The sequence below is a fragment of the Scatophagus argus genome, chromosome 20 (assembly GCF_020382885.2).
Source record: "Scatophagus argus isolate fScaArg1 chromosome 20, fScaArg1.pri, whole genome shotgun sequence".
Classification (NCBI taxonomy): Eukaryota; Metazoa; Chordata; class Actinopteri; family Scatophagidae; genus Scatophagus; species Scatophagus argus.
In genome coordinates this window covers 8,625,723-8,646,252 of record NC_058512.1, presented here as the reverse complement: position 1 = coordinate 8,646,252, position 20,530 = coordinate 8,625,723, and the positions used below count along the sequence as shown (strand labels likewise).

The window sequence follows — 20,530 nt, the reverse complement described above, 5'->3', positions numbered from 1 at the left end:
CCTCAATTACAGTGCGAGCCCCCTTGTCCGGGAATCCCAGGTATGATCTCTGGAGTTGAGGGGATCTTCGCCCTGAATTATCTTAATTGGACTCTTTGAACGCAGCCTCAGACGGATATCTGCACTGCAGTGGAGTAAGCGGGCAAAGTGACCTCCCACATGCCCCCCCCCCCAAAAAAAACCGAGCAGAAACATGGCGGAAGGTCGCAGCATTTAAACAAAATATAAATAAAGACATGAGGATGTCTCGTAAAATGGCAGCCTTAAATCAGCTCATTGAAATTAGTGTCTGTAGTCCTAAGTTCTCATGTGGGATAAAGCCAAGGACACACCCACACTAAGAAATGGCATTTCAATATTTTATTGAAACTTTCAAGAACACGATGTCGATGTCGTAAACTAGACAACTCCAATACAACATAACCCACTGACAACTTAAGAAACACAAAAGAAACCTTCATATTTTCGATTATGCGGCACTTTTACGATCAGGTTCGCAAAGTATTTTAATAACAGGAAGAAAAAAAAATTAGTCCACTTTTGTCACACTTAAACGATACTTGTTTTGCTCTTCTCAAAAAAAAAAAAAAAAAAAAAGAATATTTATTTTCAAGCCATTGGTGCAGTGCGTTGTCGCTTTTTCATTCGTTTTAAACAGTAGCACTTCACACACGGGACAACAAATGAAAATACAATGGCACATGAGTGTGAATAACTAGCTTAGTGGATATTTGGGAACGAATAAAGTTCATATTTTAAGAGGGGTATAAATGCAGATGGCAACAAAAGGATAATAGCCCACAAACTATTTTTACACAGGTATATCGACAATAAATTAAGAACAGATGCCTAGAAACAAACTACTCAGTTGTATTTACACGCAATAACAATATGAAATAATTACATAAATATTTTATATATCCTTATGTACACCTTTAATCAATACTACCTTTCATTATTTTGTAATATTTCAATTTCTGCTTCCTTTTGCCTGTTGGACATTTGGGCTAAATTCCGCATGCTTGGGTCGTAGTTGTGTCCCGTAGCACCAGTAATATCACGCCTTTCCTCAATATAAAAAAAAAAGGCATGAAGAAAAACAACTTTTGTTTGAAAAACCTTTAAACCTAATTAAAAAGAAACGTAAGCAAAGGGAGTGTGTTAATTATACTCAGAACAGAATATTTTTTTCATAGTTTTCGATTCAGGTTTTTTTTTTTCCTTTTTTTTTGTTTTTTTTGGAGAAATTAACATCCGTTGGGGGTTTTAGGGGGCATGCAACATTTGGCCAATAAGTCAATTAATTGTATATAACAAAATACAGCAGTCTTTTCTAAGGTAGGCTTAAACGGTAGTGAATTCAAATAAGTCAAATCAATTCAGAGTGCATATTAAAACACATTTATCCTCGTGTACAATAAAGTTAGGAGACAGGACAGAGCAGCAACTTCTCCTAAAATCTGTAAGTCACACCCATGCCAACTTTTCAGTTTCAATACTTGTACGGTATTAAAATGACAAGATAAAAGTGTTGTTTAATTTAACATAAAGGGGAAAAAAGAGAGAGAGAGAGAAAAATACATATCAGATGTGTATTAACCAAAGTGCATTTCAGAAACTAAAACGTCCAACAGTTCACGTGTTTTTAGTTTTTTGTTTGTTTGTTTGTTTTTTTTCTCATTTTGAAACCTGCGTGAATCTACGAGGGCGTGTCCTCCTACTGTCTTTATCACCGTCAACACTTTTCATGACAACAACGAAATGAGAAGCAGGTGGTGTGTTTCTTAAAAAACAAAACAACAACAACAACAACAACAAAAAACAACAACTCCTTAGCTCCTAGGGGGACCCGCTCCTTGGCCTGTCCTGATTTGAGTCGAGTCCACTGACCAGGCGCTGGATGCTCTGCAGCTCGTTGGCGGCGTCTTTCTCCGTGCATGTCTTTGGGGATATGGAAACCGAGCCGGAGGATATGGTGGACGAGTGGCTGGTCACCTCCGATGTGGAATCCAGGGTGACAGCAGACACGGGGCTGGCCGGGACGATGTCGTCCCCTTTCAGCTCGGCCCCGCTGCCGGCCATGGAGGGCATGCCGGTGGTGAGCAGGGTGCTGTCCGGTGCCGTCATGGGGAGGGAGTAGGGGCTGTACCTGAGTCGGGGGCGCACTGCGTTCAGGAAGGGGTGTCGGTGCACAGAAGAGGAGGCAGCGGAGGAAGCTGCCGCGGCTGCTGCCATGTACGTGTACGGATAGGGGAACAAACTACCAAAGGGAGACATGGCGATGCCCTGTGGAGACATTGAGACACTGAGTGTGAGCCACAAGGCTGGTGTAGAAAGACAGCTAATATCATCATGCACAGCATCAAATAAGGGCGAGCAAATCGAGCGGAAATGCATGGTGATAAACAGTTTAACCAGACTGCTGCATCGGCAAGTTTTGGATAAGTGTCATGGAACAAATGCGCGAAAATAATGATTTAAAGTGACCTGCATCCACTGCTCTCTGCCAGGAGTTTTTTCTTTCTTTTTTTAAAGTAAAGTGACTTGTTGCAAAGCTAAAGACGCGGCATGATACTTGACAACAAAACTTCTAGGTCTGATTTAGACAGTATACACATCAACCTGTCGTGCTCTTCCATCCACAAAGCTTTTCACGAATCGAGCCCCGAGAAAAAATACTCTGTAGCAAAGCTTTAGCACCCAGTGTAAACAGCTTTGGCGCTTCTTCAAGAATTTGTAATGCAAATGATAAAATAAAGTCCTGCTTTCCGATGCTGCAAAAATCAAACAAGGCGAGTCGCGGCTATAACACATGCTTTGACAGGAAATGGGAAAAAAGACAATTTTGCTGTCTATAAAACTTAATGTTTCGCTCTCTGAGCCAACGAGGAACGTTAATACTCGCCGTAGTGGCCATAAAACGCAGACTTAATGAGCTCATATCAAAAAGACTTTCTAACACCTTCAGCTGTTGCAAGGTGTCCTCTGTCTCTCATATCTGTTTGTCCTAATGAATGAAACACCAGTGCCAAGAGAAGGTTGACTTTAAACATTATCCCTAAGCCTAATCTGTCAAATGCAGTTGGCTAAATTTCTCTTGGAAATGAACCTGTTTGCCAACAAAACTAAATAAACAAACGTACGAAAAAAAACACACACCCTCTCCACACACACTCCTCTTTTCTTTCTCGCACTCAAGTTTAAAAACACAAACACACGAACACGACGACGAGAGCGTTAAAGACATTTCAGCATCTGACATATGAGATGTGGCGTATGGGCCTCCAAGGCCTACAGTCTGCACTGCTATACTGTATAACGCAACATGTGCTTCACTCGCGGCTGCTGCAAGGCCCGAGAAAACTGGTTTTACCTGCGATGCCAAGACATGTTGCTGCAGATGAAAGGGCAGGCCCGGCGCTCCCGTCAAACTTTGCGGGGGTGATGCCATGCTAGTTGTGTCCATAGTGCTCACGCCTCCCGTGGACACAGCTGCCAATAGTGGCCCCATGCCCGCGGCCATGTTTGAGAACGCACCCCCCACGTTGAACTGACTGGGGTGCAAGAGAAACGGATGTGCGCTCCCAAGGTGATTGAAAAACTGTTGTCCTGTTAGGCCCGTCGGAAATCCAAAATTATGCAAGTGGCTGTGGCCTATGTGCGGGCTGTCAGTCTGAACAGTCAAAGGCAAGAAACTGTCTTTGCTTAAAGGCCTGCACTCGTCCGTTTTGGGCTGGTCCAGGCTTGGACTCTTGAGGTCTTCTCCAGAGCGGGTGGTGCTGGAGATGACGGTGATGGGGCTCTGTCGTGAGTCTGCCTGACTTTTCTCAGTCCTTGGTCCGCTGTCGCGGTTCCTGCTAGTAGTGTCACTGTTACTAAAGGGATGCCCCTTAGCTGGGCTCGCCTCATGATCCTTCCCGTCCTCCGTAGTCGTGGAAATCTTGCTGGAGTCAGGACCATCTTTCATGTGTCCATCTTTGCTCTCATCGTCGCTGTCGTCATCGCTGTCGCAATAATCTGTCAGAGCAGGACAGCAGACCATCAGTTGGCTTTCTGAACTTTGGTTAATCATGACCATAAAATCAAAAACCTTATCAGCCAGTTGGCTGCTGTTGGAATAAGAAACAGACATGCATCAGACTTGTTTGTCCACATTGATGATCAGGATGATGAGCTGTTCAATTCAATTCAGCAATAAAACAAAATAAAACAATAAAAAAAATAACGTAGGCTAAGTCATAAGAGACCAATTGGATGCTGAACCTACTGCACATTAGTTTTTCAAAATGATATTTTTTGTTATTTACTTTTGTGGTAGAGTGACTTCTGGACACACGGTTGCCTAATTAATGAGTGAGCATGTTGACGTTTTACTGTTGGTCTCACTAAGACAGTCAGCGTAGAGGACTGCTCTGTCAGTGTCTCCAGTGTGCTGAATATTAGGACAACTAATATTTAAATCAGGCTGATCACTTTTGACCCATAGGGTTTACTCTTATTCTACTCTTTTGTTTACGTTGTTTTTTTTTTTTTTTAAAAAAAACTTCACTCAATACAATAAATACGATATTTTAGCACTCGTGGTCGGAGCTGTGGGGTCTGTCAGCGTACCTTTCAGGTGTGGGGGGCCCACGGTAGACACGGCAGGGGACGAGGCCTGGCCGAAACACTTAAAGGAAGCCTGCTCTCCAGAAGAGTCGTCTGAAGCCCCGTTCTCCTTTTTCTGCTGCTCCTCGTACGAACGCATGGATTGCAGAGCCAGCTGTTTCCTGTGCACACAAGCGGCCGTGTTTATTAAAGGTGATGGTGGTCCCAACTCTCAGGTCAGAAACAGCATCAGCAGCAAGATGAACGGCGCTTGTTTTAGGTTGGACGCTCTTTTCTATGGGACCGACTCGCCCACATGGCGGGTGAGACTGCAGTGCAACCGTTTTAATTTTTTGTTGCCATTTCAGATTGCGCATTAAAAATTCAGCATTTTGTTGTGAACAGTAAGAAGAAAGTGAATCGTTTTCTGTGTGGGATGAGAACATGTTGTGTGTTACCACCAGTGCACTGCGTACTAGAGCCTATTAAGCCATTTGATCAACAACTGTGAAGAGCCAGACTTCCTGCGGCTCAATGTGGAAGCTTTGACGCGTGTTTAATGCACTGAGATCACTTTGTCAACATTTATACACCTAACGACACCTGAAGATTTTCTCCCCTTATATTTTTCGCTATTCATCTTTCTCCTCATCTGCCTTACCTCTTTTCCCGTCGTCCATTGCCCGTGTCACGGAATCCTTTGGCAAATGGATTATGGTCGATTTTCAGCTGGGTTATCTGAAATAATTCAATTGAAGGCGCACATATTAGTCAGTGAAATTTCTCTCTGTTCACATTCAGTAAGTCTTTTAAAATGAATTCGTCTATTTATTTTTACACTTGCAGGTAAAGCAGTTGGGTTGGGGGTTTGATTTCTGCAAAGTTTACAAATACATGGAGATTATTATCCCAGCAGGCTAAATCCGCTGCATTAACACATTGTTTTTAGCTTGTAGACAAAACACACACAAAACAAAACACGCAGGCACGTTTTTCCACGAGGGTTAAAAGAAGAAAAATACTTTTGTGTAAACTTTTGCAAAACTTTACTCCCACACCACTTCCTCTCAATCTCCGGCAGGGTTGCCACAGCACATGGGAGGGAGGGAGGGGGGGAGGGAGGGAAGTGGGCTGCGAGGGAGGGACGGAGGGGGTGGGTGGGGGGGCATCGTTCCCCAACGATATCAAAGAATCGAGAAGATGATTTTCATTATTACTGTCTTACAGAGAATAAAATGTTGCCATGCAGCACAGTCTGACACGGCCAAAAACGCCCCCACTGTTTCCCCCCTTTTTTCTCCATTCAACCGCACCATGTTGCCCTTCTGCGTCGCTTTCTCATTTCTCAGCCCCCAACCATTTTAGTCTGTCTCTTTCTCTCCTTCTATCATACACCCACACACACACACACACACACACAGACAGAGTCCGGCTCTGCTCCAAATCCTTTCCACGTGATTAAATATAAGGAAGACAACCTGTATAACATTCCTCAGAATTATAACCTTCCTACCACAGGCTGGCGAATATGAAACACCCCCCTCCTCCTCCCACACACACTATGATACCCCACGCTCTCGGGCTCAAACAAATATGACTTCTTTCATATTTTATGACAACAAAATGGTGCAGAGCATGAAAGACACGCAGGGAAGTGTGTCTGACAGCGCTAGGGACACACATGCTTTACTTTTCGATGATATTCAGAATACAACGTTAAGCCTTTGAGGCCAGTTTTGCTTACCTTGTCATTTTGATAAGCAGTCACGGCGATGAAATCCGTTTCAGGGAAAACGTAGGTCCTGAAGGTACTGTACGGGAGTTTGAGAATGTCGTTGGCCCTCACGATGTGAAATCGAGGCTGGTATTTGTGCATCGAGTTAAGTATGGTCTGCAACACACAATAAAGCACAGAAAATTTGCTGCTGCTGTCGCATTGTAACAGAGCACTGCTTTGCACGACACGTTTTCATGAATGGATCACATCTAAAAGTCACATCATTAAGAGCAATTAAATCTCGTGGGTAAATCTGTGCTAGAAAAACTGCAAATCATGTAAATTATTTTTGGGGAAATAGTGAATCTGCTAAATATAGCGGTTACAGACTCAGGGACGTCTAGATACATACAAGCTTAACTGTCTTGCGTAATAATCACAATAATTATACATGTGCAATAATGACATTTGTATTTTTTCGTATTTAGTATATTTAATGACATGCTATGTTGGTTAGGTCTTCCTAAAGAAAAAAAAAACAAAGCAAACAAACGTAAAAAAAAATAATAAGCGAAACATAAATCTCATGTGACTTCTTGTGCTTAAATAAAAGAAAACAAATACATCAAAATGCTAATTATAATGACACGTGGCTATCTAAAAGGGAATGTTCATAAATAGAAAAATTGACATACATTAGCTGAACTTACAAATCCATGCTTGTCGGAGATGTTATTTGTCAGCTTCAATTTGTGAAAATTGACGACTTTTGACATCCACTGTTCACCAGTAGCCGGACTGTCCGGGTGAATGTACATCCTCTTTGGCATTTCGGGGTCGGCCTTCCCTGCCACCATCCAGCGGGAGTTGTGAAATTTGTACCTGCAGTCGTCGGCTGCTACTATATCCATCAAGAGAATATATTTGGCCTTCTTGTCCAGACCGGTGCACCTCACTTTGAACGGGGGGAACATCCGCCTGTGGCAGCAAATGACAGCAAGTGATAAGAATTGATGTAGTGATGAGGGGGGGAGAGTTAAAAATAAAAATCTGGCGTAAATTGCTGTTGAATTACCATTGTGTAAATGTAATATTTTTAGATAGTCATAAAAGAAGACTGCTGTATGAGTGAGGGGTTTAGGGATTTTATGTAGCTTTCCCTTAATTTAACTGCTTAAGACAAGTGAGCCGAAAAAAGTGCTTGAACACCCCGCGAATAAGAAGTTGAGTAAACAAATGCTTTTATTTTGCCTTAACTTTATCCTCGATTAGACAGCACGTCAACGCTGTTCGGACGGTGCTTTGATTTTTTTGTTTTTTTGTTTTTTTAACGCCCTGAGAGGCCTTACACACCAACGCAGCAGCCATCTTTGTATAGTCTATACTGTCACTGTGATGATGACAAAAATAATCCAGTCAGGGCTCCAAGCACTCAAAAGTTAACATTTCAATGGAATAAATCGTCAGTGTTAAGCACTGACAAACCAAGCATGGCAATTAACAGCAGCATTATAAGCAAGCCAATTTATTTTACAGGAGATTGTATTTACAAATGTGTGTATGTATATGTGTGTGTGTATGCGAGAGATTATAGCCACTGGCTTAATATTAATAATACATCAAGTCTAGACCCTTTTTTTATTTTACAAATGAATGTTAGAGCTAACATCTAATTTCCCAGCATTAACAAGCTTGTTAGCATGTTGAGCTCACCACAGACCTCTGAGTTTGCATGCTGCTCGAACGCACAGGAAGTCGGAGCTTTTAGCTCACTTCTTTGTCTCAATTTTCCCATCAAGCTAAGATATATATCTGTAGGTTATTTTTTAATATCTTATAGTGAAAGCATATTGTAAATGTCATATCGACATGACAATTGCGAGACGATTATGCTGCGATCTAAGTTCAGTTAATACGCATTAGACTAATGGAAAAGGCTTGGGGATGTTGCATGAAATGTTGAGTTGTTATGTTTAAATATCTGTGTGCTTGGATGTATAATAACAAGTCAGTCGATCATGAGTTATCGATGCGCACAACAGGCTGATGCATGTGAGATTATATATTTTTGGGATGTACGCACACACCCACACACACACACACACACACACACACAGGTCTATTTTACCTTCCGGATTTTGTGATCACCATCTCGGTGCCCCTCTTGTGGAAAAGTTCCCAAAGCTCCTTGGCTTCCAGGTGAACTTTGGGGTCGTCCTCCACCTCCTCCTCAGGCTCCAGAGTCTTCAGAGGCCTGAGGTGGGCGGCCGCAGCCTGGTGTCCCAGCGAAGAGAAGTGCAGGCCGGTCTCTGCGGCTCCCATCAGCTGGTCCATGATCGGCTTTCCCAGGGCGCCCGGCAGAGAGAGGGAGCCGCTGTGAGGGAGCGCCAGAGCCGGGAAGAAAGGAGGCTGGTGACCCAGCATTGCACTCATGGCAAATTCCGGACCCCGGTGAGGTATAAACGGATGATATGCCATACTTGATCCTTGTATGACTGGATCTCTCATCAGGAAGTTCATCCAAGTGCAGGCAACAAATGTAGACAACTGGTTGAATGTGAAACCGTATTTCTAACAACGGAGAAGCCTGCGTACAAGAAGAGCAAACGAGGACAAATTAAAAACAAAGCGGGGAGGAAAAAAAATCAGCTGAAGTTGGCAAGCTCTGGAAATTCCTCCTTCACCTCTGCAGAAATAAACATCCACTTTATTTTTTTCCAAGTTGATGGGAAATCTCTGCGGTCGTTTGCTGGATCTTGATCAAAACTTTGCAAAGAGAAATGTAAAAATGTTCTCCATTATGCTTCAGAAGTGCTGTGAGACCGATTTTCTTCAGAGGTTGACGCGCATCGGACACCTTTTTGTGTCTCGCTGGCTTGCGGACATTAGTCGAATTAAACCGGCCCGGGTGAGTCACTTAATTGACTGCAGTGCATTCTTTCTCTTCTGCTGCTGTTTACAATATCGGCATTCCTGTTAAAATGCGTTCCTTCTTATTGGCTTGAGTCCTGCACCAAGGGCGACGTGTTGAAATATTTCGATAGCGCCGAATAATCCCCCTGCCTTTACTTGCTCCGGACATGCACCCTCACACGCACACACACACTTAGTCCTCCTCTCTCTTTCACGTACACACACACATTTCAGAGAAGGACGTGTGCAGAGAAAGGAGTCCGCTGACGGCCAGAGAAAGAGAGAGAGAGAGAGAGAGAGAGAGGGAGAGAGAGTGGGAGAGAGAGGTGGTAAGGTCCCAGCTCCGTGATTTTCCTAGCGCCTCTGTGGCCCATAGGGCTTCATACTGTATGGATGTGTTGCATGTTACGAGTAGCAGCGCTCCGTTTGATTGGCTCTTTGACGCTTTCGGACCAATTGTGTGGCTGCGTAGGCGTGGTTTTGACAGGTCGGGTGGAGGGGACAGACTTCAGACTTATAAAAAGGTGTTGGTAAACTCGAAAGGGCTTTGCCGTGAAACACCACCCTGCCCCGGGCAGTGTTGTGTGAATATGCCAACATCGTTATAGAAGTTGCGCCAGTCTATCGGTCGCTGTGTGAGACCCAGCGGAAGGGGAGAGAGCAAGACAAGCCAAGCCGGGGCACCGGCACGCTTTGTCGGCGAGATGTTCTGATCTGTGGGGCTGTTGGACTCCCACAGCAGAGCTCTTATGGTTTGAATGCCGCGAACATAATTTTATTCACTCATAAAAGTATTTATTTTTATGGTACTAAGGTTTCACGGAGGTTTAACAGCGCCGAAAAGCAGCCAAGTAGCCAACATTTCCTGTAACATCCTCCTTTGAAATCTTAGCTCGGGAAAATATGAGCTGGTGACGGGATGAGGCGCTCGATAATAACTTCATGTAATGTTAATAAGAATGTTATGGTGCCGCTGCAAACGCTCAATAATTGTCTGTTGTGACATTTAAGCTATATTGCTTTATTGAACTTTGTTTACAATGTTTATGGCTGTAAAGTTAAGGTTATTTCTTATAATGGCTTCCTGGATAAGCTTTTTAGGCACACACTTTACTTTTAGCTTTTCCTCTCCAGACTAAATAAGGATTTGAATCTGAGTGAAATCAGTCAGACTGAAACCGTGTATTATAAAGAAATATCATCTTCTACTGAAGAGCTGATGAAGCTTCTTGGATGAGTGACAAAACGTCTTGTGCTCGAGTTGATATTTTCATTTTGACTTGAAATAGCATTTTATAGGTTGACCTGAGTTGGAGCCTAATCCCTACATGACAAGTTTGCGCGTAAATAAGCAGAGGAGCAGATGATGTGTTCACTGGTACCTTGTGTAAGCTATTAATTTCTGTATCAAAACGTCTATATTTTAAATCATAGCAGTCAACTCTGTTGTTAAATATAGCACGATTTCCCGGCATGACTTTCACTGGGGAACAATTCAATTGTCGGCTGCACCGAGTGCGTGCCATTCATAAAACTATAGACCTTTTATTTTTAACTGTGTTTGTGGCAAATATTTTCGCTTATATGAAGTTGTCATAATCTGTTCTCTTATATCAGTTGTTATGTAGATCTGGACTGATATCAGTGGCATCATTTTTAATTCTTAAGCCGTGGAAATTAATAAAGCTCATAGACTTTATATTCAGCTAAAACACCAATTAGTGGCAGACTATGCAGTGGTTCAGTAACACTGCAGAGCTTCTACAGAGGTGTGCACCCCCAGGCCAAGCAACGATAGTGCTCCCTAAAATGCTGTTTAACCACAAAGTCACAAGCAAACTAGAGAGCTGTGGCAAGTCAGCCACCCTGGACAAACATTGACCATCAATTCTCAGTCAATTGTCTGTCTCCGTGGATCCAGCCGTGGACCGAAGTGGTGGTGGATCTCAAAGTCCTTGTGGGGTGGGGGGGCAGACCAAGCAGAGTGAATTCTAACATAAGTAAGCAATACTCCTCGACGTGCTCTGTTCAATATTTTGCATCAGTCTTCTAAATAGTGCATCTGCAAAGTATTCTTTTCCTCTGATGTCTGAAGAATTCACAGGCGTGATGTACTTGTTGCACACGGTTGTTGGAAGCTTGAATCTAGTAATATTTTCAAGCCTGAAATAGTAAGTGAGGAGCAACCTTCACAATTCCTTGTATGTCAGAACCTACCTGGCAATAAACCTCATTCTGATTCTGAAATCATTTACTTTATCTGAATTTCCACCCAGCACAGCTCATGCCTGCAAGCACTAGTGAGAACGCTCAGCTGTCATATTATGCACGTTTTGTTCATTGCAGCTTTTTTCTATCACAATGAAGGCTATACATGTCACAATGTCCTCTTCATCACAAATCTGGTTAGATGACAAGCTGTTGTTTTTCAAGACTGCCTCTCTAATACCTGTGTGTGTGTGTGTAAAGTGAAGTGGTCTGCATGCATATGCAGTATATTCCCCAGGGGAGATACACAAGGATATTCGGCTTATGTGTTGCATGTTATTGATTTGCTAGAGAAAACAAATGTGATAGCTGTTGATAAGCCACAGCAGCACCCCGACCAAATGAAAATCTAACTCAGCTTCAGTAGCTGAAGCCTGTGGCCAAATCTGTACATGCACACCAAACTGAAGGTGCTGCTTTTCGCCAGCCTGCTTGGGGGGGTTTCCATCCTCCTCTTTGTCTGAATGAGGTCAGTGTCTGTGTCAATAACTGTTGTATGTTTTTCTTTAAACACTCACCCCCATTAGCAGCACATTTCAATTTAGTGGAAGGTGTCATCAAATAGGAAGCAGTGTTGACACGGCGACAGCCTTTCAGTCTCATTGGCCGAGCTGGCTTCATTAGCTAAGCAAGTAGAGAATTGTCAATACACTATATAAACTTTTACAGGGTTAGGGCTCTCAGGGACTCGAGGAGGCTATAAAAAGGTCCGAGCTGACGCTACTGATTGATGAAGCCAACTTTGTCAGCGCTTCCCTTTTATACATCTACAGAGATCATGCATATCAAAATCAAGACAGGCAGTATATTTGACTGGACAGCCTCTAAAATCTCTCACTCCAACATGGGTGGGTGATTTCTGGCGGTACGAGCAGGGAAGACAGCTTGTGTTTTTAAACTTGTCTGATGTGTAAAAGCATCTTGCAGTGCTGTCCACTCAATTTACACGAGCTGTACGCCAGGAATATGCTATAAGACATGAGCATTTAAGTGGAAAACTAATTGCTTTCATATGATTTTGCAGTTTTATTGAATATTCTTATTGCTATTTATCTCTCTTTTCTAACCTTATAATATTATCTGTAAGTAAAAACTGCATTAAGGTCATGGGATATGAAGCCTCAGTGCCCTGACTACACACAACGGCTATACTTTGTAGGTTCATTAAGCAAAGCTTCAAAGACATTCCTGGAATTGATCACGGAGCTGCAAGTGATGTAATGTATGCTGTCCTGTTTATTTGCAGATTGTTAATGATAAGCGTGGACAGACTTGGTGGCACCACTCCTGAATGGAGGTGATTGTCTTCTGAGAGTTATCAACCCTAACGCGATATGATAGGCAAAGGAAACCTCACAAAATGACTTTATTCGACCACTATAATGACTACAAACTTCATTATGGACATCCCAAGTGGAGGTGGAGATGTTCAATTGATAGTGTAATGACTTTCTAAATGCAAGCCATTTACCTCCAAGATTTAGGTGGGGCTTAAATTGATCCATTGAGGCCTATATTGCCCCAAAAGGGGCACAGATTGAAAAAATGCACTTTCCATAATCACACACGTTTTAGTCAATTGGCAGGAGGAATGATGAACTCCATACCTGTCGATGAATTGTCCACATCAGGCATTTTTAGTCGAGTCAACCCTTGTTCTCATCAATTCCTGTGCTGGTCAGTTATAGTTATTGATCAAAAACAATTTCAGTTAATTAGGGGATGTGCTTATTGATGGCAGCGCATTGACAACAGATTGACAAGGAAAATGGTCATGTGGTAGGAAGACATTTGCTCCCTGTAGTGGAGGTTGTTCATCAACAGTGACTCAGGCTCATAACTTTTAAGTTATTACCACAAAGTTCAGGAACAGGCAATTGAAAGGTGAAACATGGCCCATTTAGGTTTGATCCATTATCTACATAAGGCCGTACTGATTGCTTAAACCCCTTGACCTTAAAGAACAGAAAAGACCTGACTAAAAGTTTAAAGAACCATCTGATTTGTTCATCATGCAACAAGTAAAAGGAGAGCAATGTCACAGTTGCATATTCATAAAATATTTTAAAGCTGCCTACTATTCACAATGTAACAGATTAGACCTGTAACTAAACATTAAAAAATATAAAGATTACATGCCTTGAGGTGTTCTGTAAAAGCCTTTTAAGTGAGAAATCTCAGGAGCTTATGTCATATTTATAAATACGTTTGCATTGCATTGTCTGGCCAGAAGCCCACTAAATGCTTTCTTTATGGTTCCTATTCACATAAAACAAGCTATGCTCATTATCACCTGTTGCTGAAGAGTAAAGACTGAGCAGCTGCTTTTCAAATGTACATTGTATGCAGTGCTATTAGAGCAAACCAGTCCAGTGGCATGCATCACCTGTAGAGCATACTGCGAGGGATAAGTCTGCTGAACGCCATAAACAGCAGTCAGGTTTCCTCTGCAGCTACAAGCTGTATGATCAAGATGCTTGTGGTAAGTACGCCTCAGATGTGGACCATGTGTCTCAAATTTTTAGCTTGCTATACGTGCCACCACTTGCCAACATAGGAGTTAAGCATCTTTCCTCTTATATTCCGTGCACTAGGAATCTTACTGAAACCAGTTTTGCATGCTGCAAAGCAAACAATAGCAAATGGGAAACAGAATAATCCTCAGGTTATTTGTCATCAAGTTAGCACGGTGTAAATAAGTTCCCACCGTGTTCTTGAGAGGCATCGGTTAGAGACTTTTTGGGGTCGAAAACTATCTTGGGTTTGCGCTACGCAGTCCGCAGGGAGGTGCCGTGACATAGAGCTCTGCTGTCCATTTAGCTTCCCCAGCACTGGCATCAGCTTTGTGCTGCTTTGAGTTTACAGTCTCACAAAGTTCTAAGGTTTTGCCGTTGAATCCAACATCAAGACTCTGTGCTATTAGAGGAAAGCGGTATAAAGCAGTGCATTCCTCCACCAAGGGAGTCCCGGGCTACGGGGTTAGGATGACTTCTCTCTAGAGGTTAAGTGGGATAAGTGTGTGGCTCATGTCAACCCAACTACCCCCCAATAGTTTCTGGAAAATTTGCAACGGGGTCAGATTGGATTACTGTGTTTTGGTATTTACATGGAGACATAGGACTTTGAAATGGAAAACCATAGGCGGAAAAGCAAGTGCCATGCAGTCTGAAAGGCATGGGTAAAAGAAACCAGCGCTGATTTCCACTGACGAGATGGTTGAATACAAGTCTGCTATGGCTTTCTGCCCCACAATCAGACATTCTGTTACTGAGGATGATGATTGAGGTAAATGGATCAAGTGCAATCCCAACGCTAAGTACAATCCACGCTAAGTACAAAGGTAGACATTCAATAGGAAAGAAGGCGGTTTCGGGCATCATACTTATGCTCACAGATGGCTTCAAGCAGGCTTCTTAAATGAACTTAAGGAATTTTACTGCACAGTTATGCTACATAAATAGCAGTATCCCTCCTATCCCAAAATAAGCTCATATAGGTGTTAGTTGCCCTGCAGGTAAGCCAGGTCTTCGTGGATTTGTGCCTCGGGGAGTCTGTCATTTTAACCTGTTCAACCTTGTTGCAGACCTGCTTGGATCAGTTTTCGGGGTTATTTTAGAAAGGATTCTCGAGCCACTCCCTACAGGTGCTGTGTGCAGGCCTGAGCCCATATTCCACCCCTTTCAGTGTGGATTTTGCTGTGCCTCATCCCTCTTGTATTTGTTGTTCTCTGGTTGAGTGAAGCAGCAGCTTAAAGATTTAATACAGCATAGACTTGTGTCATAATCATTTGTTTATAACATATTTTGTCACTGTTTATTGAAATGGTAAAACATGTAATGTAGTTTATTAAGATGATTTAAGTCAGTTCAGAATATTTTGAGACCTCAAAGTAAAGATCAATGGAATTTTACTTTCTGTGTAGAAGCTGTAACCTGATTGCATGTTTAACTAAATGTAGTTTTAAACTTTTAAACACAGCAAACCAAATAACCTACATTGTGTGCACTTTTAAAAGTTTAATCATTTTTAAAATTAATTTGTCATAAATGGGCTCCTCCAAAGTCTTTGTTCCACTTCTTCATAAGAGATGTTTACAGACACTTTTAGAGAAATTCTTGATTTTTTTTTCTCCCCCCAGCACGCTGATAAATAAAAGCAACAGGTGTGAAACGTTTATGATGTTTCCCTGAATATTTTAACAGAGCTTGGGGCTCTTTGTGTGCACAAACCTATGTGGTTTGACCAAATGTTCCTGTAAGTTGCAGGCTACTATTTTTTTTCTGCTCCTGCTGAAAGTTGACCTCCCGTTTCTGGGTGAATTAACGGTTTTGTCAGTAGCGAGAACAACAATTTGAAGTGTATGCGGCAAGCTGAAGCCGCGGCAAAGTTGAGTGCGGTCAATTGAATCTCCCACATGCTTCTCTGTGCAGTGGATGGGTGCCTCTATTAACTGCTGAAACCATAATGTCTCGTAAAGGTTTGCGTGGAGCTCGTCTGTGTGCGCAGCCTTGCATTGAGTTGTTTGCAGTTGCTTCTTTTTTTTCCTCTTTGACATGACGTTTCTTTTCCAAATTAAGAACATTAAATAATAATAATAATACTTTCAAATTATATTCCTGGTCTCCTGATTGTTTTCTTTTGCAAACGTTTTTTGTCAAACGCTGGGGAGAAAAAAAAAATCTAAGTATATTTTTTATTTTGTTAGTGTGCAAATAAACATTTGAATTTTCGTCCCTATAGTTTCTGCTGATACTCTCTTGGACTGCGCTCATTTAAATCATGTTCAAACATACCTGTATGTTTACACTGCAGACAGATTAGGCTGTCTGTTTGCTTTGCGCTGTATAATATAGCCACTGATGTTGTGCGTCAACAGGTTTATCTGGCTTGTTGGCGCACAGTGCCGTGAACACGTGCTGCTGGCCCGTGTGGGATCTGTGGAAAGCCTGCTGTAGCGTTCTGTGCGTACATATCAGTTAGCCTACTTGTTTATTATGTTTGACATTTTGTTATCTTATAGTGTGCACTGAGCTCCATCCGCCAGCTCTGATTTTTTTTTTTTTTAAAAAAACCCGTTTGTCTCTTTACATCGATTATGAGTTTAATGTGAGTCAGGTTAGACAGTCCCTGGGCCACCTTTTTTGCCCCTCTCTCTCTCTTCTCTCTCTCTCTCTCTCTTTTAACTAACTGTTTGCCTTTCCTGCTTTTTCATGTTCAAATTGCAAGTCGTCAGAGACTTGTGACATTTGAAATACGAGACAGGCCGCATTTACGAAGTTAGACAATACACTAAAACCACATGAAAATCAAAATAAGTAGGATGCGGTTGGGAGCTGTGCTTTCATTTATTGAAGTCCCTACAGATGTTTTACATAAAGACGTTCTGGGGTAATGAGGGGGAGTATTTGAACGTAAACTGAACCTGGCTGGCTTAACTTATAGGATTCGACAGTATATGCACAGAAAAGTCTGAATCTGGTCAACTGCTACAAAAAGTAGCCTGTAAGGCAAAATGTGAGTGTGCAGCGTTTGTTGGGGTAAATGATGAAATGATGGTCATTTGTGGTTATGGCCACTCTCATGACTTAATTTAGCTTTATTATAACTTTTTAAACTGACTCAACAAAGCACCTACTTAAACAAAGTATCCACCGGAAGTCCCCCCCCCCCCGAACTAATTTGAAAAATCATTTTCTGTGATATCGCCTAAGTAGCCTCATATTACATTATAACACTGCCTGAACAAACCAAACACACAAATGCACACTATAATCCTAGAATTAAATAATTGATTATGATTACATTTGCTATTTTGGATGGTGGTGACTGCTTGCCTGTGGTAATAGCATAGTATTTTTTTTTTTTTATTTCTATTTTTATTCAATACTGTACTGGAAGGGAAGGAGGCATTTTGAGCATATGCGAGTACTGGGGGTAATATCATATGTTGTAACACCTGTTGATTCTACCTCTGCACGTGAAACCATATATTGATATAAAACTTGAGATAAACCAGCAGATCACTAGGCATACTTTAAGACTGTATGACCCCAGCGGCCTATTTCTCTTGCTTTCCTCTTTTTTCTTAAAAGTGGATCCGTGCTGAAATACAAACATTCATCCTCATTGCACACACCGAGAGGACACAGGCACCAACCAACCAATTAAAATCCGATTAGAAAACATCTTAGTTTTCCAACCGAGGGCAGTGAAAAAGTCTGTAACCTTTCCTCGCTGAGGTCATCCACCTAATAAGATCCATTGCCTATAGTGAAGCCGCAGACCTTCACAAATGCTCCTGGCGACCGGCTGTGGCCCCGGAGACCTTTGGCATACATGGCTGTTTAATTGGTCACTGTATTTAAGAATAAGGTGGGATTCTAGTTAATTAGTGGCGAAGTGAATACGACTGAACATTATATGTTTTGCTCCCGGCCCCTGGTTTGTTAGTGCGGATTTGGGGTGGATCAGCTTTTGTGCTCGACAAATGAGAAGTGAGTAGCGCGGTGCCGATGCACAGTGTCGTTTTGTGGACTGGCGACAGTCTCGATTCATGGGAAAAACTTAAAGGAGAACCGCGTTATCACAGGACCTCATTATCTCATGTCTGCAACCATCTTTTGGGAACAATCCCTAATCAAGAGTGGCACAGACCTACTTTGCAGAACTTTGGTATAATGGCCCCCCTCTATCCCTCTTTGCTCTTTCACTACACGCATGCACACACATACACACATACACACACACACACACACACACACACACACTTGGGGTTCCGTATGGCAATATGATCCTATAATACTGAGATCACCTTATTGGTATCAAAAACCATTTACAACAATTGCGTGCGAGTTCAAACACACTCCAACAACTCCACAAGTGGGCTACATAAAATAATTTAAAATTGAATCTTAAAATTCACTCGGAACTGCTTAATAACTTGAACTGTAAGCTATATCACAGTTTACACACACTGACTTTTTATATCTGCGTGGGCTAAACGTCTGCACACTCCAATCTATTTTTTTTAATTTGAGGAAAACCTTGTAAATAGCTTTTAAGTGCGTCAAAATAAATCGCTAAACCAATAACCTCAAATCAATTTACTCTTATTAACATTTTTTCCGATACTGACAAATGATATTAGGCTAAGTAATTGTTTTATTCCCAAAACTTTAAACATTCACATCTAGTGTGTCCACGCTGTCTTTCCACGGTGCAGCTCTGCGCACGACAATGACAGCTACCCCCGGGGTGTTCTCTTCCTGCGCACAAGCACACAAGACCAGAGAGGTGGTTCATTTACTTGGCCATAAACCATTTATTTACCTTCAGGTGAGTGTCGCGCAGAGTGCAGAGTAAAGATCGCAGGAGAGATTTACACCTGTCTCTCTGCTCAAATAGAGAAGCCGATCGCCTACAGAGATGGCCACTGGAGCCAGTTTGTCTGGAGCTCTGCTAGACATGCCCCCCCCCCCGCCCCACACCGTCTCTCATACACTGTGGATTAAACAACATCATAAAAAATGACCATCAACGCGCACACTGTAAACAGATTATTCTCCTCGGCGCCTGGCGCACAAACTCCGCTAAAGGCAGGACGCGTTCTGCAGTCATGCGTTTCAGCAGCGAGCACGGCTCTGCTTGGTCACCCCCCCCTCACACGCACACGTTTTTTTTTTTTGTAGCCATTTACACACACTTCTCTGGACACTTACTGACAAGCGTTTGATGTCATGGCTCCGGCTTTGGGAGACTCTTTGGAGACTGTTGAGGGACATTTGTTACCAGATGAAGAGTCACATTTCTCCACAAACTTCCTTCCAGAGCTTTTGAACATACAACTTGGAAAGCTTGTTTAAGCAGAAGGCAGATGTTCATCTAAAGTATGTACATTAAGCTGTGATAATTTAGAAAGCGTCACTGGATAGCTATAAATTTGTTGTCTCTGCACAAATAACCTATACAATCATGGCCAAACTTCTTTTGACCTCTGTTTTACCTATACTGCAGACAGCTTTCCTTCTCATAACTGATGAGGGTTGTCCTGTGATCAGACGCTCTGCTTCAGTGACTGCAAGTGTGTTACAACATGCTGAAGTAGCCTTAAAACGCTCCTTTGTCTCATTTCCCCCAAGTGGGGTTGCACGTACAAGTCTGCTCCCAAAAATCTCAACTTGGTGAAATCAATTCATCACCCCAAAGCGCAAGCAGTGTCATCATTAGGACATTACTTCATGGCAATCAGTACAGAGAGCTCGATTTTTCAGTCCTGTTCTTCAGCATTCTCCACAGCGCTTTTAGGCACAATCTTACAAGGTTGACACGTCTGTACTTACTGCTAAATATGATCAGCGGAGAGACATCACCCGATGGTAGTTCACATGCAGGTGACAATTATTGAGGGTAGTGTTTCAACAGGTTCCTCTTTGTGTACAATAGCCTATTCAAAGTCAAAATATCACCAAAGTAGTCACCGGTTTGATTGAACTGTGGGGGGAAAAATACTCAGCAGATATAGGCCACATACTTTTAAATTCATATTTCAGCAAATTTGGTGAAGGCGACAGACTGTTTGATACATTTAACATATAACAATAAAAATATCAACCTGTTTTCCTCTCCAAGTCACGCACACATTTGTTTTTTTTCATCCTCTCTCTCTCTCTCTCTCTCTCTCTCTCTCTCTCTCTCTCTCACACACACACACACACACACACACACACACACACACACACACACACACACACACACCGAGACACATGCACACTCGCAGGCACTGGCATGTTTCCTCAGTGGCCACTTTGTTTGGAACAGGCTGAGCGTCCAGCTAGCGATATTCACACTGATGAGAATAACCCTCCTCGGTGTGAGACACAGCGTTCAGATTCTGCTTGATTTCTGCAAGTTAAAGTCTTAACGTGCAAGTTCTCTAAAACTGCAATCACTCAAGTCATCAGGTTGTCAGCATCCACATAATTGGCTTCTCCATGAATAGCTTGGCTTTTAGAACAGAGTTTTCTGGTCTGTTCAGTTGTCTTGTCC

The 20,530-nt window shown here is 42.4% G+C and overlaps 1 protein-coding gene and 1 long non-coding RNA gene across 4 annotated transcripts in view; one reads left to right on the top strand and one right to left on the bottom strand.

Moving 5' to 3' along the window:
* Positions 1–20,530, top strand: part of LOC124051761 — a 50,469-nt gene that overhangs the window by 8,560 nt on the left and 21,379 nt on the right. The gene's annotated exons all lie outside the window — the stretch shown is intronic.
* On the bottom strand, positions 346–9,637 carry tbx3a (T-box transcription factor 3a). Of its 3 annotated transcripts, XM_046375414.1 has the most exons (8): positions 8,989–9,637; positions 8,433–8,891; positions 7,000–7,282; positions 6,332–6,478; positions 5,249–5,325; positions 4,612–4,769; positions 3,374–4,017; positions 346–2,286 (listed from the first exon to the last, which is right to left on the bottom strand). In XM_046375414.1, the coding sequence occupies exons 2-8, from the start codon at positions 8,822–8,824 to the stop codon at positions 1,840–1,842; spliced, it is 2,148 nt and encodes a 715-aa protein (XP_046231370.1). In that variant the 5' UTR covers positions 8,825–8,891; positions 8,989–9,637; the 3' UTR covers positions 346–1,839. The 3 variants fall into 3 exon arrangements, with proteins under 3 accessions (XP_046231370.1, XP_046231369.1, XP_046231371.1); XM_046375413.1 differs by having other exon boundaries at positions 8,433–9,637; XM_046375415.1 differs by having other exon boundaries at positions 7,015–7,282; positions 8,433–9,635.

Excerpts from the sequence above, each read along its gene's own strand:
- tbx3a (XM_046375413.1), bottom strand. The coding sequence starts at position 8,824 with ATGAACTTCCTGATGAGAGATCCAGTCATACAAGGATCAAGTATGGCA. Across the intron at positions 7,283-8,432 it reads GTGATCACAAAATCCGGAAG|GCGGATGTTCCCCCCGTTCA; the intron begins GTAAAATAGACC and ends TTGCTGCCACAG. Across the intron at positions 2,287-3,373 it reads AACATGTCTTGGCATCGCAG|GGCATCGCCATGTCTCCCTT; the intron begins GTAAAACCAGTT and ends ATGTCTCCACAG.